Here is a 12,438-nt window from a genome sequence, read left to right as displayed (position 1 = left end):
CCAAACAGGCCTCGCAACCCAAGAGTGGGCTACCCTAGGAAATGCTCCATCTACCCTTAGTGTGGTCAGTCATGGGATGCCTTCCCGCAGTTGCATGTAGCCTAGTTGGTAGTGTGCCAACTCTATCTGAAGCCGTCCAGCTATTAGGCCACACATGGCCCCCATCTGGTGTCCAAACTAGGACCTACCAGATAACCAAGCTACTCAAATGCCTTCTCCTCATATGGGGGGCTTACAAGTAGAGTTAGCTGGTTCCCACGTAGTTACACGAGAGTGGAGCATTGATATCTAACACTTAGTGCAAGTTATTTTCAATATTTTTTGGGTTTTCTACATTGCTATTTCAGAGCATGCACAATAGTTGTAAAAGATCTTGGTGCACTACCGTTACTTCTTAAATCAAGTGTTAAGACCTACCCTTAGCATTACTATGCCAAATCTTTTGAATTTTCCGAAATGTTTTAAGGCAATATTTGTAGAAAATCTGTAGATGTATGGTGATGGTGGTTTTTGAAACATTATTATTGTAAGGAATTAGACAATGGTTTGGGAGAAGACTCTCAAAGGTAAGACATTCCTATCAATAAAGGTAGAAATATTTGATGGAAATGCATTCCATATATAAGGGATTGTGGAATATTTCCAAAGGCAAGGAGAAGAAGCCCCAAACTAGAGACTTAGAAGCTACAAATATGGATTGGAAAAGATGAATTAAACCTTGCCACTTTTGCCTTGGGATCGAGTTAGGAGGTCATTCATCACATTGATGGAAAGGACTCATCATTTGAAGTGTGGGTATTCAAGCCAAGAGTTCCAAGATAAGCATCCTTATGCAATCTTTAAGCTAAAACAAAAAATCAAGAATTGTCTCACTACATATCTTATCCAAATGAAATGTCTAACCACCCAACTCTTGGGTGTAAAAGATGAATATGTAAATGTGTCTTTAGTAGTACAGCTAAAGAGTCTATCTTTAGAAACAACGTTATTGTAAGAAAAAATACAACGTCTGTGCTCAACAGATAATAGGATCTCATATGCAAGAGAGAAAATAGATAGTATGGAGAATCAAAAATTTGATTACTGTAGAACTGATACAATAGATGGCGCTGCCTCCTAGCCATGCACTCCTGTGAGAGAAGCTTCGATGGCATGCTGGAAACAGTAGAGGATGGACGTTGGATGCTAAGGAATCAGGGTTGCTGTAGCCAGTGATGATAATGGGCTTCACGGGCTTGCTCTTATATAGCCACCACTCATAGTCGGTTAGACCCAATTGGGTGACCGCCGACCTAGTCTACCCAAAACGGCCGAGTGGGGGTCGGTCCCGAAATAGGCCACCGACCACATGATAGAACTGTGGCGCAAAATAGAGCAACTAACCTATGGTTACCGTTCGGCCCACAACCATCCGGGATCATCTGGGGCTCCAAACGAGCCCTGCAACCCGAGAGTGGGCTGCCCCGAGAAATGCTCCGGCTACCCTCAGTGCAGTCAGTCATGGGATGCCTTCCCGCACTTGCATGTAGCCTAGTTGGCAGTGTGCCAACTCTATCTGAAGCCGTCCAGCCATCAGGCCACACATGGCCCCCATCTGGTATCCAAACCGGATAACCGAGCTCCTCAAATGCCTTCTCCTCATATGGGGGGGCTTAGAAGTAGAGTTAGCTAGCCCCCGCGTAGTTACACGAGAGTGGAGCATTGATATCTAACAATTACTACATTGTCTAATATTCCTTTACCAAGGCTAGTACACATCATGAATCTCTTATGGAAGAAGAGAAGAAGATTAAGCAGTGACAATAAGGGAACCTTTATTACATAATATAAGAATTTCATATAAAATCTTCAAAGAGCCGCATACAAAATCGTGTAGAATGGCAAAGCAAGAAGAAAAAAAGTGGCATAATAGAAAAAGGATCCAACTATAGTAAGAATGCAAAAATTGGAAAAGAAATGATAAACACACGATGAATGAAATAAATTAAACAACATAGAAAGCCTTGAATGCTCACAAAAATTGACAATTTGGGGAAAAATATTTTTTGAAAAATGTGTAATTGAGGTAGCACATTCAAGTCTATGCATGAGTCATGTGGAAATCACGTTCAAGTCTATGCATGAGTCATGTGGAAATCTTGGACATGCACTTTCAAATTTTCATTTCTCTCTTCACAATCCCAATAATATGGCCTTTCCAATGCTTCTCCATTTTTTTATCAATCCTTTCTTAGAGAATTCGTGTGGAATAATTCTTGAGGGTTGCATGATAACCCCTAATACGAGCCTAAACTCTTGTGCAATCCATGTACCACATGGATCCTTTGGGATATATAAGAGTGGAGGTCTATCTTTGTCTTTGAGGAAGGGGCCTCATACTAGCAAAAAAATCAAACATATTTACTCTCTTTCAATTTCCTTGAGAGAATGCAAATAGGAATGAAAAGCAACGCTTTTAAATTTTGTAAGAGGGCCTGAGAGCCATAGGAAAAGCCTATGGGGGAAGACTTGTAGTGGATTTGAGACAGTTGGAAAATTTTGCTTTAGTGGAGGGAAGCCTTGGAACCCTTACAAAGTAGGACAGAGGGGTTGATGGAGACACATGGGAAGGTGGACAAATACTAGGGAAGAAAAGGGATGGGGACAAGTGGGAGCTAAGGGGGTCACAACATATTGGGGGAGGCCTTTTCATAAGGAGGTGAAGCATGTTGATGAAATTTCCTTGAATGCATCCTATTCCCTTAATTAAGAGCATGCTCAAGTCCATAAGCTAAATAGTCCATTTAGAGATACATCTCTACATAATGCTTTAAGTAGGAGTGGGGTTGTCCACCAAGAAGGTGATGAGTTATTTTGATGAAACGCGCAAGCTTCATTTTTTATTGTTACAAATCCTTTGAGTAAGGGCATCTTTAGTGGTTAAGCCTCATTATATCTAAATGGCCCTCTTTAATTCTAAATCCTTCGTAATTCTAGAAGCATGCTTTTCAATCTAAAAGTCCCTCTTTGAATCTAAATCTTTCCTAATTCTAATTCTAAATCTTTCACTCAGGCAACTCTTCTCACTCTCAAAGCCTATAGATTTTGAAAATTCCCTTGATATTGTTTGAAAATGGAACCAGCACTAACATGTGCCTTGGATTGAAAAAATGCAATAAATAAAAAAGTGGATGTGGGCCCTTACATGGGAGCAATCCTTCTCCACTAGAAAGGCAAGTTAGCATTTACAAGGACTTATGTGCTACTAAGGAGGGGTGATACTAAGACTCTTCTTAACTTATAGAGATCTTATGGTTGGAAAGACTTTGCTTAGAAGAGATCAACACATGGGGAATCAATAGATTGGAAGGGGGTGAACTTCCGCTCCACTATGCATGTAATTTTTCTTTCTTCTACCTTTTTTAAAGCCCCTCACTGTAATGAAAGATACAACATGCACTACCAGCGAGACATGAATGATGCCTTGATCTAACCTAATCAATAGCCAATTTGAGTTGACACTCATCACCGAATAGTGTAAGGTACTCATCCTTGGCTTTCAATCACATCTAGACTGCCACTAAGGAGAGCCAAGACATGTTGAGGTTTGTAATGTGCATCATGACATGGTCCGGTGACCATTGAGCTATGCACATGTAAAAGAAAGGACCTTAGATGAACATAAAGGTTCTTGGTCGATGGAGATTAAATCTATGCCATCTAATGATGCCACTTTCAGAGACAAGTGGCTTGCCGAATTGAAAAATATGTACTGCAAATGCTCTCGGCCATCATCAACCACCACTGCTCTTCGATCAAGGATACATCCAATGGTCGAGAAAACACATTGCATGTGAGCCCTAGATAGAGCAGTTAGATCTATTGTTTAGGAAGAGGCACGTCATGCGTACCGTTATATAAATCTGGCACACTCAGAAACTCTTTCCCGAAGTCCAAGTGGGGGAAGAAGGTGGAGTAGGATGTTCCGATCGGAATCGGGCTTGCCATATTCCAAGGACTTCCCTGCCGCCGGGAAAGTTCCCGGGCCGGGCCCCTATAAGGGCTCTAGAGAGCTCCGATGATGATCAAAGAGGAGGATTCTTTGGAGTTATTTTGTAGATGGCCAATTCTGTGGTACATTGCAAGTCTCTTCTTCATCCTCAACTAACTTGCGATAGAGGAATGGTGATCAACTGTGGAGCTTCGTTATGGAGCTCACTTTCCAAACCATGGCGTGCAGCCACAACGATGATATGGGCTTCTCCCCTTGAGCTTCCTGCCCTCCATGCCCCTTGCCCTCTTCTCATACTCTCCGCCAACACAAATCATCTTTCCAACTCTTCTTCCCAAGCTCTCAGGCGTACCTTCATCTCTTTCCTCCTCGCTTCTGCCCTCACCTCCTCCATTCCAGCCCCTTCCCCCTCCGACACCTACCGCAATGTCCCTTCAACCGTTTCCGGTGAGTTTCTCTGTTCTCGGGGGGTGGCGTTTTCGATAGCACCATCTAAGATGTCACGGTTCCGATGGGCTTCTGTATGCAGGCGCGGAGAAAGCTCGAAGAATTCAAAAGCCCAATTCTGCTAAAGCAGAATCCTGCACTCGGAAGTGCGTGGCGACCTGCATCCGAGGTGGGGGAGGAGCCCCGGGTGAAGGCCCTCTGAATGTGAGAAGGCAAGGACGTCGTTTTGTTGAACTCCTCTCTATCATGCAATCGTCAAGCGTTCCTTTGATACTTACTGTCTTTGCATATGGGCCTCTCATTGTATTCAAGAAGGTTTCCTTTGATGCATACTGTCTTTGCATACAGGCCTCTCGTTGTATTCAAGGAGGGGTTTCGCAGCCGTCAGTACTGGTGAGCCCAATTGTTTTCATCTTCTTCTTGGAATAGTTTAGATGCCAACGGCTGGTGCCTTTGCAACGCGTGTTTGCTAATAGGGTCGCTTGCGGGTTGATTAGCCTTGTGGAATGCAGTGAGATCTGCAATCTGATTGGTGAGGGTGATGATGGACCTTGAATGCTGGCCATTAGAGAAGCTTTGTATGAGCTGGTATCAGTTGGACAAGCAACTTACTATGAGCTGGTATCATTTGGACAAGCAACTTACTATGAGCTGGTATCGTTGGACAAGCAGACAAGGCATCTACTCAACATTAAGAGGCGTACTTGTAGTGTTAGTGTTGGGAGTTGGTTAAAGCCCAATTTTATGTATCTATCAATTTAAAAGATTTGTTATGCACTATTTTCATGGCTTGATAAGAACTAGTTACACACACTCCTATCCTTTGAGCAATGTCTTCATGGATCTCTTTGGTATTTTCTTGTTCACTCATTCCTATCCATCATCCAATTGCACTTTAGGCACTAACCTATCTAGTAACAACACCAAAAGGTTGTCGCTCATCTCTTTTGCATGTACCAAGGTATTTTTGTCACCTACAAAGCATTATCTGAGTAGCTTGGAACTTTTCTATGTAACATGGAGTAGGAATACAACCTCTTATTGTATACAACTGAGAGATATAGACCAAATATTAGGAAGTAGTTCTTGAATTAGTTTGTGTACTCTCAGGGTTTGGATGGAGGTTTGCACCTCCATTGGTTTCAAAATGTATCGAGCATTCTGAAAAGGTTGTAAGTTTGAGAGAAAGTTCGAGCATTCCCTTGTCGTGCCCCTAGCCATCCTCGACATTGCACTCTGATGCGCGGTGGAAGCATTCTAATTGCCCATATGGTATTGTGAACTTCACCTTCTCCAAAGATGTATCGACCGTTGCGGGCTCCGTTTTCACTTGTGCCGTTGCGCTTTCAAAGTTGAGTTGTCTTGCTCCTTTCTTGCAAGGTTGGTTTGTTGCCACAAATTCTAGCTTGTGAGTGGCGTTTTTCTCCTCTGTTGTCACCTTATTGATGCTTTTACGCTTACAAGCCACTGCTATGTTGTCATCCCTAAATTCAGGCTCTTGATGTATAGGAGTGCTGCTTATGACGCCCTCCACCATCCTCGACGTTGCTGCAGCGGTTGGGCTTTTCCCTTGCTGAGCTCGCCTTGCAAGGTTCTTTGCACTAGGGCTAGCATCATGGTACTTCCCTTCAATGAATGCGTTGGCCAAGTCAATGACACGTATTGTATAGATTCAACATCCCCTTGAAGCCTTCGACAGGGCCAGTAAACTTGCATGTATAGGCTCAGCAAGATTTGTCATGGAGCACGTGCGATATGTTCTCCACGTCCTATCAAGGATGAAGTATAGTGAGTGGTTCGCTTGCAAAATTTGGTGGAAAAATAAAAGTTTGTATTACTGAATGGATACTCATACCAACAAAGTGCTTCTGCCAACGCAGATATCGAACATGCCACCAGCTTCGTCAACAATCCATCACAGGGATGTTCGAATCAGAAACCTTCCCTCTGGCCCACCAAGTTCAGATGTACCTTTGTTGTGTGTGGTTGCATCCTCCTTTGTCAATGCACACCTCCACAATCGACACAGGCATTTGTGCTTGTCTTAGAAGCTCCTATGCATGTACTGGGAGGTGTTTATCTGTAGCCTTTGCTCCCAATGGAAAAGGCAAGACCTTTCCCGGCCATGCATCACGTTCTCTGGTCCATTATTAAAGACTGTTCATACTGCCCTCCAGTTTGCGCCAGCCTAATATGCCATGAAGCCTTTAAAGTTCATAGTGGGGTGCCCAGACTTCTCCATGACATCATTTAGCTTCCACCAGAAAAGGATCTGAGCCTTCGTGTCCTCTTTCATCTCACACACGGCAATAGTCATCAACTCTTGGACGCTGCATCACACAACTAAAGTTAGGCATAAGCATCATCCTTTTGGTGCTGGAGGAAATGTAGGAACACTAGCATTTGCTTTACCTCGGATCATATATGTGAGCAGCCATGGTTGTCCACCTACATATGTGTCGCACATGTTCAAAATAGATCTAGCTATTTCATAGATCTCCACCACTAGTGCGGTGCATGCGGTTCACTAGATCTACCCCCTAGGAAGGCCCTATTGTCAACATCTTGAAGTTAAAGCATCTGCTTTCATCATCGACCGCTTGACCAAGGAAGAGGCTCCCATGGAAAAATCTGTAAGCACATCTTTGCTTTAACTTCCGGAGTCTGGAGTCCATGCCTTCATCACTTTCAGCATGAGCACCACGTACCATATGCTTGAACCTGAGCCAGGTTGTCCATTCGACTACGTGTTATGTTGCTTCTAAGAATGCAAAGAAAACACATTTGCATGTACTTGCCATTGGGTTGGCCTTGTATGGTTTACCTGTGCCTTTGGACAAGAGGCTCCCACTCCTCAAGCATTGCCATCAACTCATTATCCATAAGGGAGATGCCCAGATCACGGATGAGGACACTTGAGACTATTTTTTTTGCGACTACCATTTGTAGGTGTTTGGGGCCTACGGCACAAAAGTCCTTCACCATCTCTTCAACCATGCACCTAAGGTCTTTGACGTGGGCTCTACATGTACCTCTTTGCACCTCGTGATTATGCATGCCCACGTGGAAAAAGAGTCTCGTCATTTTGGCCCCCGCCATCACATAGTGCGCCACACATTCACATTGCTTCAAAAGAATGGGGGACCTTTTGCAAAGAAACAGGCCAAGGTTCCCAAGCCAGTAGTAGACATTCCAATAGTCAGAATGTTGTTTTCATTTTTCCTACACGAGATGAGAGAAGATTATAACGTGCAATCAAAGAGACATAGTCAATGTTCTTTAACTCAATTTCTCGGCGATGGGTGTGCTATGCACTGACCTATCCATGCAGTGCGGCTTGGCAATTCGTTAATCGACTTGCCGGAGCAAAGGTGGTTTGTCCACTCTAGTTCCCCCACACACCTACTATGACGAACTTTGCCAGGAAATGTCATTGTTGTCGAAACTAGTTTTGTCCAGCAATGGCCGTCGTACTTTTGCTCCATGCCGTCCATTGCACTCAGTCCATGCGGTGTGGGCGGTAGCTCGAACGCAATGTTCCCATTGTACATTGTCAGAACTTCCATTAACTTCTCCATTGCGGTTGAATTGTGCAACAATTGATAAAGCAGTCAATGACTTCCCCCAAAAGACCTGATGTACGACGACATGCTCATGATTTCTTGAGGACCCTCCATTTGCGACTACTGTATCATTGTCATCATCGATTAGTACCGTGCCATGCTAATGGTTGTTTAACATGGCTTGAACTCGGCCTTGAGCTCGGGATTCTTGGGCTAGCCGTGAGATCTATTGTGGGTGTAACTTGTGCAATGGCTGCCTTCCCTCGTGCTCGGAATGATGGGTCCAACTCACATGGTCTCTGCCTCAAATTGGCTGGGCTTCGGGTGAGATCTATTGTGGGCGGAGCGTGGGCAGGTGCTCCCTTTCCTCTCTCCAGCACATAGTCACGTGACAACTCCATGTTCAGCATGTACAACTGCCCCAATCCACTCGCTTGAATGGCTTCCACTTGCGCAGTCTACAGGCAGCCATTTACATGTGTGATGGCCATCACACGAATGCCCTTGCTATCATGGGGTCATCCTCACTTAGCACAACGGTTCCGCCATTTGCATTTCGTATCATTAGCTCTGACGAGAGGTAATTCAAATAGATCCGCACTTCATTGAGGTTGCTAGACCCTGTACCAATTGGGCTGGCCATTTCAAGAGGGATCTGAATTCAGAAAGAGAGCAAGAGAAAGAGAGAGAGAGAGAGAGAGAGAGAGAGAGAGAGAGAGAGAGAGACGAGTTCACACACACACACACACACACACATTTTTTTAGGTGTACACACACACACACACACAGAGGGAGAGAGAGAGAGAGAGAGAGAGAGAGAGAGGTGTGTAAGATAGGGGGGAGAGAGAGACTATCCATGGGCAATTTGTCGCGATTGCTAACTCCCCTCACCAATGAACACTATATTAGAGAATTTGGGAAAATCCCAATTCCCACGAAATAAAATATAGTCACTTCAAAAGTAAAATTTGATGTTTTTTATTGAAACATTAGCTCCATTGAGGACCCAAGTTTCAATTATGTTGGGGAAGACTAGACCATGCACAATACTTTCCCAATTCCTAGAAACCCAAGCAAAAATCTTCCGTATGTTGCTATGGAAAAAGGCCTTAATAGATGTGAACATGGCTCCATGGCCAAAACATTTGTTGATTTGCTAGTGAAAGAAAGATGTTTGTTGTTTCGTATGCATCGAAACCACAAACAAAAGCCAATTTATAGATGTTGCGTTAGGAAGATTCATTGGAGTAAATTAAATTAGAGTATTGATATATGCAATAGGATTGTTATAATCTTTGACATCCATCATATAAATGTGGTCTTCAAAAACAAAATTAAACTTGCAACAACTGTCAATTTTTATTTGGTATATTAGATGTATCAAATTAATGTCAAATTCATATGTTTCTATGTTGATAAATTGTAGTATTGGCATATGCAATAGGATTATGGTAGAGCTTTGACATCCATCATATAAATGTGGTGTTCAAAAACACCGTTCCATCACAATAGAGCTCATGAAACTCAGAGACATGGTCTTGATAAAAACCTTTTTTTAAATTGCTTTCTTGTACTAAATATAATCAAAACCATTGACACATAGCCAATTTTGCACCACATCATTTAACATAATCATTAACAATTCCATACTAGTATTCATACTCACAAAGTAGCTCATCTCCAAAGGAGATATCCTTTATGGTTTGCACAGTAATGTAGCCATGGGCACTCAAATTTCCTTGTGACTTTTGAGCCCAAGGTGGTAGTTTAGGGATGTATACAAATATAACATTTGTTCTTTCTTTATAATACATTGAGCTATTTATATATCCAGCAATGTTTCCATACAATACATCTCCCACAATACATTTCACATCTGTCAATGGCTCAATGAATGGATCTTCAAACATTCCATAAGTCTTCATCCTTGGGAAAAACTTGAGGAGAGATCTCCAAGTATCATAATCATACTTTGGACCATTATATACCATCAAATCTTGTTTTTTCTTGATGCTCGTATGTACAAAAAGACCATATTCTGCCCCAGGTATTGTTGATTTCTTTACTTCATAATGGATGCCATTCATTTCGAACACGTGCTCAATGGGTATGGGCAATTTATGTTTCCATAAGCCATTGGATGCAAGATCAAAATTTGTAATAAGATAGCTCTTCAACTTTTCAGGACAATCTGCAACACCTATCATATGTTTAAAATCAAAGAATCATTCTTTTAGTGGAGGAATACAAACTCACATCATAAAGCACATAGCATTTTTTGAACAAGGTACTAACTCAATGTCTATTAATTCTTTCACAAAACAAATTGAAACATAATGTTTTGCAAATCGAATCTAACCAAATAGTGTCCAAATATAAATCAAAATGTAGGTACAAATGTTTTAGTTGAGCATTTGTGTTTGCAACTCTAATTAACAAGATCACTCACATTCCCTAAGGGTTGTCTATACAATAAAATCGAATGAAGTTGGCTAAGAATGACCTTGCAGCATCGGCAGTGATTCCCCTTTCCTTGCATCCAAGAACCATAGCAAAGCGTTTTGCCTCACTATCTTTCAATGGCCCCATTTTGGAAATTTTTCCTAGCATGCATTCTTCCTCTTCATTCAATATAACATGTTGAGCATGCACCATACTTCTTGTAGTAGGACAAGTCCCTCTCACTCTAGTTTTGGTTATAGGTGAAGTAATACCTTTCTCTGTGTCTTTTTTTGAACTACGAGTAGACATATGAGATTCGACATTCATCCTTTCGAGAACTTCTTTGTTTTTTTCTTTGAATTCAAGGATCACTGGTTGAAAATAATAGAACATATCATGCCCTTCGACAATCGGAGCTTGACCAAATTTGTTAGAAGAGATGGCACTGCGCACATCTACTGCATCATCTAGCATTTGTAGGTACGGTAATAACTCATGAAGCAAAATAGAATCACCACAATCTATATCAAATTTTGTAGGAAAAATGCAATTTTCTGCCGGATTAACACAACCCGTGTAAGGCGAAACATCAATGAACACTGTTCTTGCTGGTTTGCATTCCTCTTTAAAACAACACCACACTCTCATTAATGGTTTAAACTCCGCTTCCATATTCATCCTATCTGGTCGAATGATTCTACTCTTTGTATGCTTGTGGCATGCCATCGCACCCCAAACCATGAAGAAATGTAACTTTCTGTTAACATGATGCTCCAAAGTGTCCAACATGTGTTGCACCATGCCCTTTTCTCCTCCAGTGGACCAAATGCCAACATGGTAGTGATCGAGCAACCATTGTAGAAACTCTAAACACCCAGGATGGAGAACAAGCCAATGCTTCCCATTGTGCAAGCTCATATGTTTATTTGACTTTGAAAAACAATGCTCGAGCAATAACCCTTTCAAATCTATTATCACTGCTAGTCTTATTTTTGTTATCACCTCTTTTGACATTATTTCTGAGGGTGACATTATGTCTTCTCCTTTACCTTCTAAGATTTCTTCCTGCACCTTGGCTTCATACAATGACATTGCATCTTCTCCTTTACCTTCTAAGCTTGCATTCACATTTGTCAATGGAACATTGACTGCAGACATTGCATCCTCAACATTTTCAAGCAACCATGTTGAGCTTGGAACTTGCATGCTAATGTTCAAATTAGGCACATAATGAATCATTGGATCAGGTGTCACATGTACAGGCAATGCTTCTAGCGATGTGAAATTGAGATGGCCAATATCTGTTGATAAACAAGGAAATGAAATTCATAAGTAGAAACAAACTGAAGATTGAGATGGAAAACCAAATTGTCAAACTTTAGGTTGTGTGCTCTCAATGCAATTTGTTTGTGTGAAAGCATTCATGTTTTTCTTTTTCAAAACAAAATTGGAATACTAAAAAAAAGAAAGCATTCATGTTCATATGCTTAGTATACCCCCTAAAGTTGTTGAATCTATACCCTTTCAAGTTATTTTAATCCCCAAAACTACATATCCTTACAATGCCAAAAACCTTTGCGTAATAGATAGAGTGGAGTCCAACATTATCTAGCATTGCCCGAGTGTTCCCACTAAGAAAATATTTTGCCAAGCGGCCAAAACATATTTGAGCATTCATATGAAGTGAATAAGGATAGAAACAACAATTTACACTCATTCATTCATCACGATCAAGACTCAACACACTTTTTAACATTTATGAACTCATAAATAAATTTGGATGTGTATCACACTCCGAAGGTATTATAACATGCAAACACATCTTTTCATGAAATATAGAAAATTAAACATATTCAAGAATACATATGAATGTTTGAACTATGGCAATGAGATAGAAGAAATTTCCAAGAAATATTAAAAGATCTTTGGAACAAAATTAATACATCATATGGAGAATATAGCAAGATAACATATGGAAAACACGAACACCATATA

The 12,438-nt window shown here is 41.5% G+C and overlaps 1 protein-coding gene and 1 pseudogene across 2 annotated transcripts; one reads left to right on the top strand and one right to left on the bottom strand.

Moving 5' to 3' along the window:
* Positions 1-4,082: 4,082 nt before the first annotated feature.
* LOC147902532 (uncharacterized) lies at positions 4,083-5,022 on the top strand. Of its 2 annotated transcripts, none has more exons than XM_087374014.1 (4): positions 4,083-4,438; positions 4,521-4,650; positions 4,787-4,831; positions 4,936-5,022. In XM_087374014.1, the coding sequence occupies exons 1-4, from the start codon at positions 4,099-4,101 to the stop codon at positions 4,991-4,993; spliced, it is 573 nt and encodes a 190-aa protein (XP_087230140.1). In that variant the 5' UTR covers positions 4,083-4,098; the 3' UTR covers positions 4,994-5,022. The 2 variants fall into 2 exon arrangements, with proteins under 2 accessions (XP_087230140.1, XP_087230141.1); XM_087374015.1 differs by having other exon boundaries at positions 4,951-5,016.
* A 629-nt stretch (positions 5,023-5,651) lies between these two features.
* On the bottom strand, positions 5,652-8,644 carry LOC147902531 (uncharacterized; annotated as a pseudogene).
* Between the last annotated feature and the right edge of the window lie 3,794 nt (positions 8,645-12,438).

The sequence above is a fragment of the Dipteris shenzhenensis genome, chromosome 4 (assembly GCF_047967505.1).
Source record: "Dipteris shenzhenensis isolate YYH24624 ecotype China chromosome 4, Dip_SZ_1.0, whole genome shotgun sequence".
Taxonomy (NCBI): Eukaryota; Viridiplantae; Streptophyta; class Polypodiopsida; order Gleicheniales; family Dipteridaceae; genus Dipteris; species Dipteris shenzhenensis.
The sequence above is the reverse complement of the archived record's forward strand: the minus strand, read 5'-3'. Positions and strand labels throughout refer to the sequence as shown.

What these genes read in the sequence shown, in the direction of transcription:
- LOC147902532 (XM_087374014.1), top strand. Translation starts at nt 4,099, where the DNA reads ATGGCCAATTCTGTGGTACATTGCAAGTCTCTTCTTCATCCTCAACTA. An exon ending in TGTCCCTTCAACCGTTTCCG is followed by an intron (nt 4,439 to 4,520) that starts GTGAGTTTCTCT and finishes TTCTGTATGCAG; the next exon opens with GCGCGGAGAAAGCTCGAAGA. An exon ending in TTTCGCAGCCGTCAGTACTG is followed by an intron (nt 4,832 to 4,935) that starts GTGAGCCCAATT and finishes CGGGTTGATTAG; the next exon opens with CCTTGTGGAATGCAGTGAGA.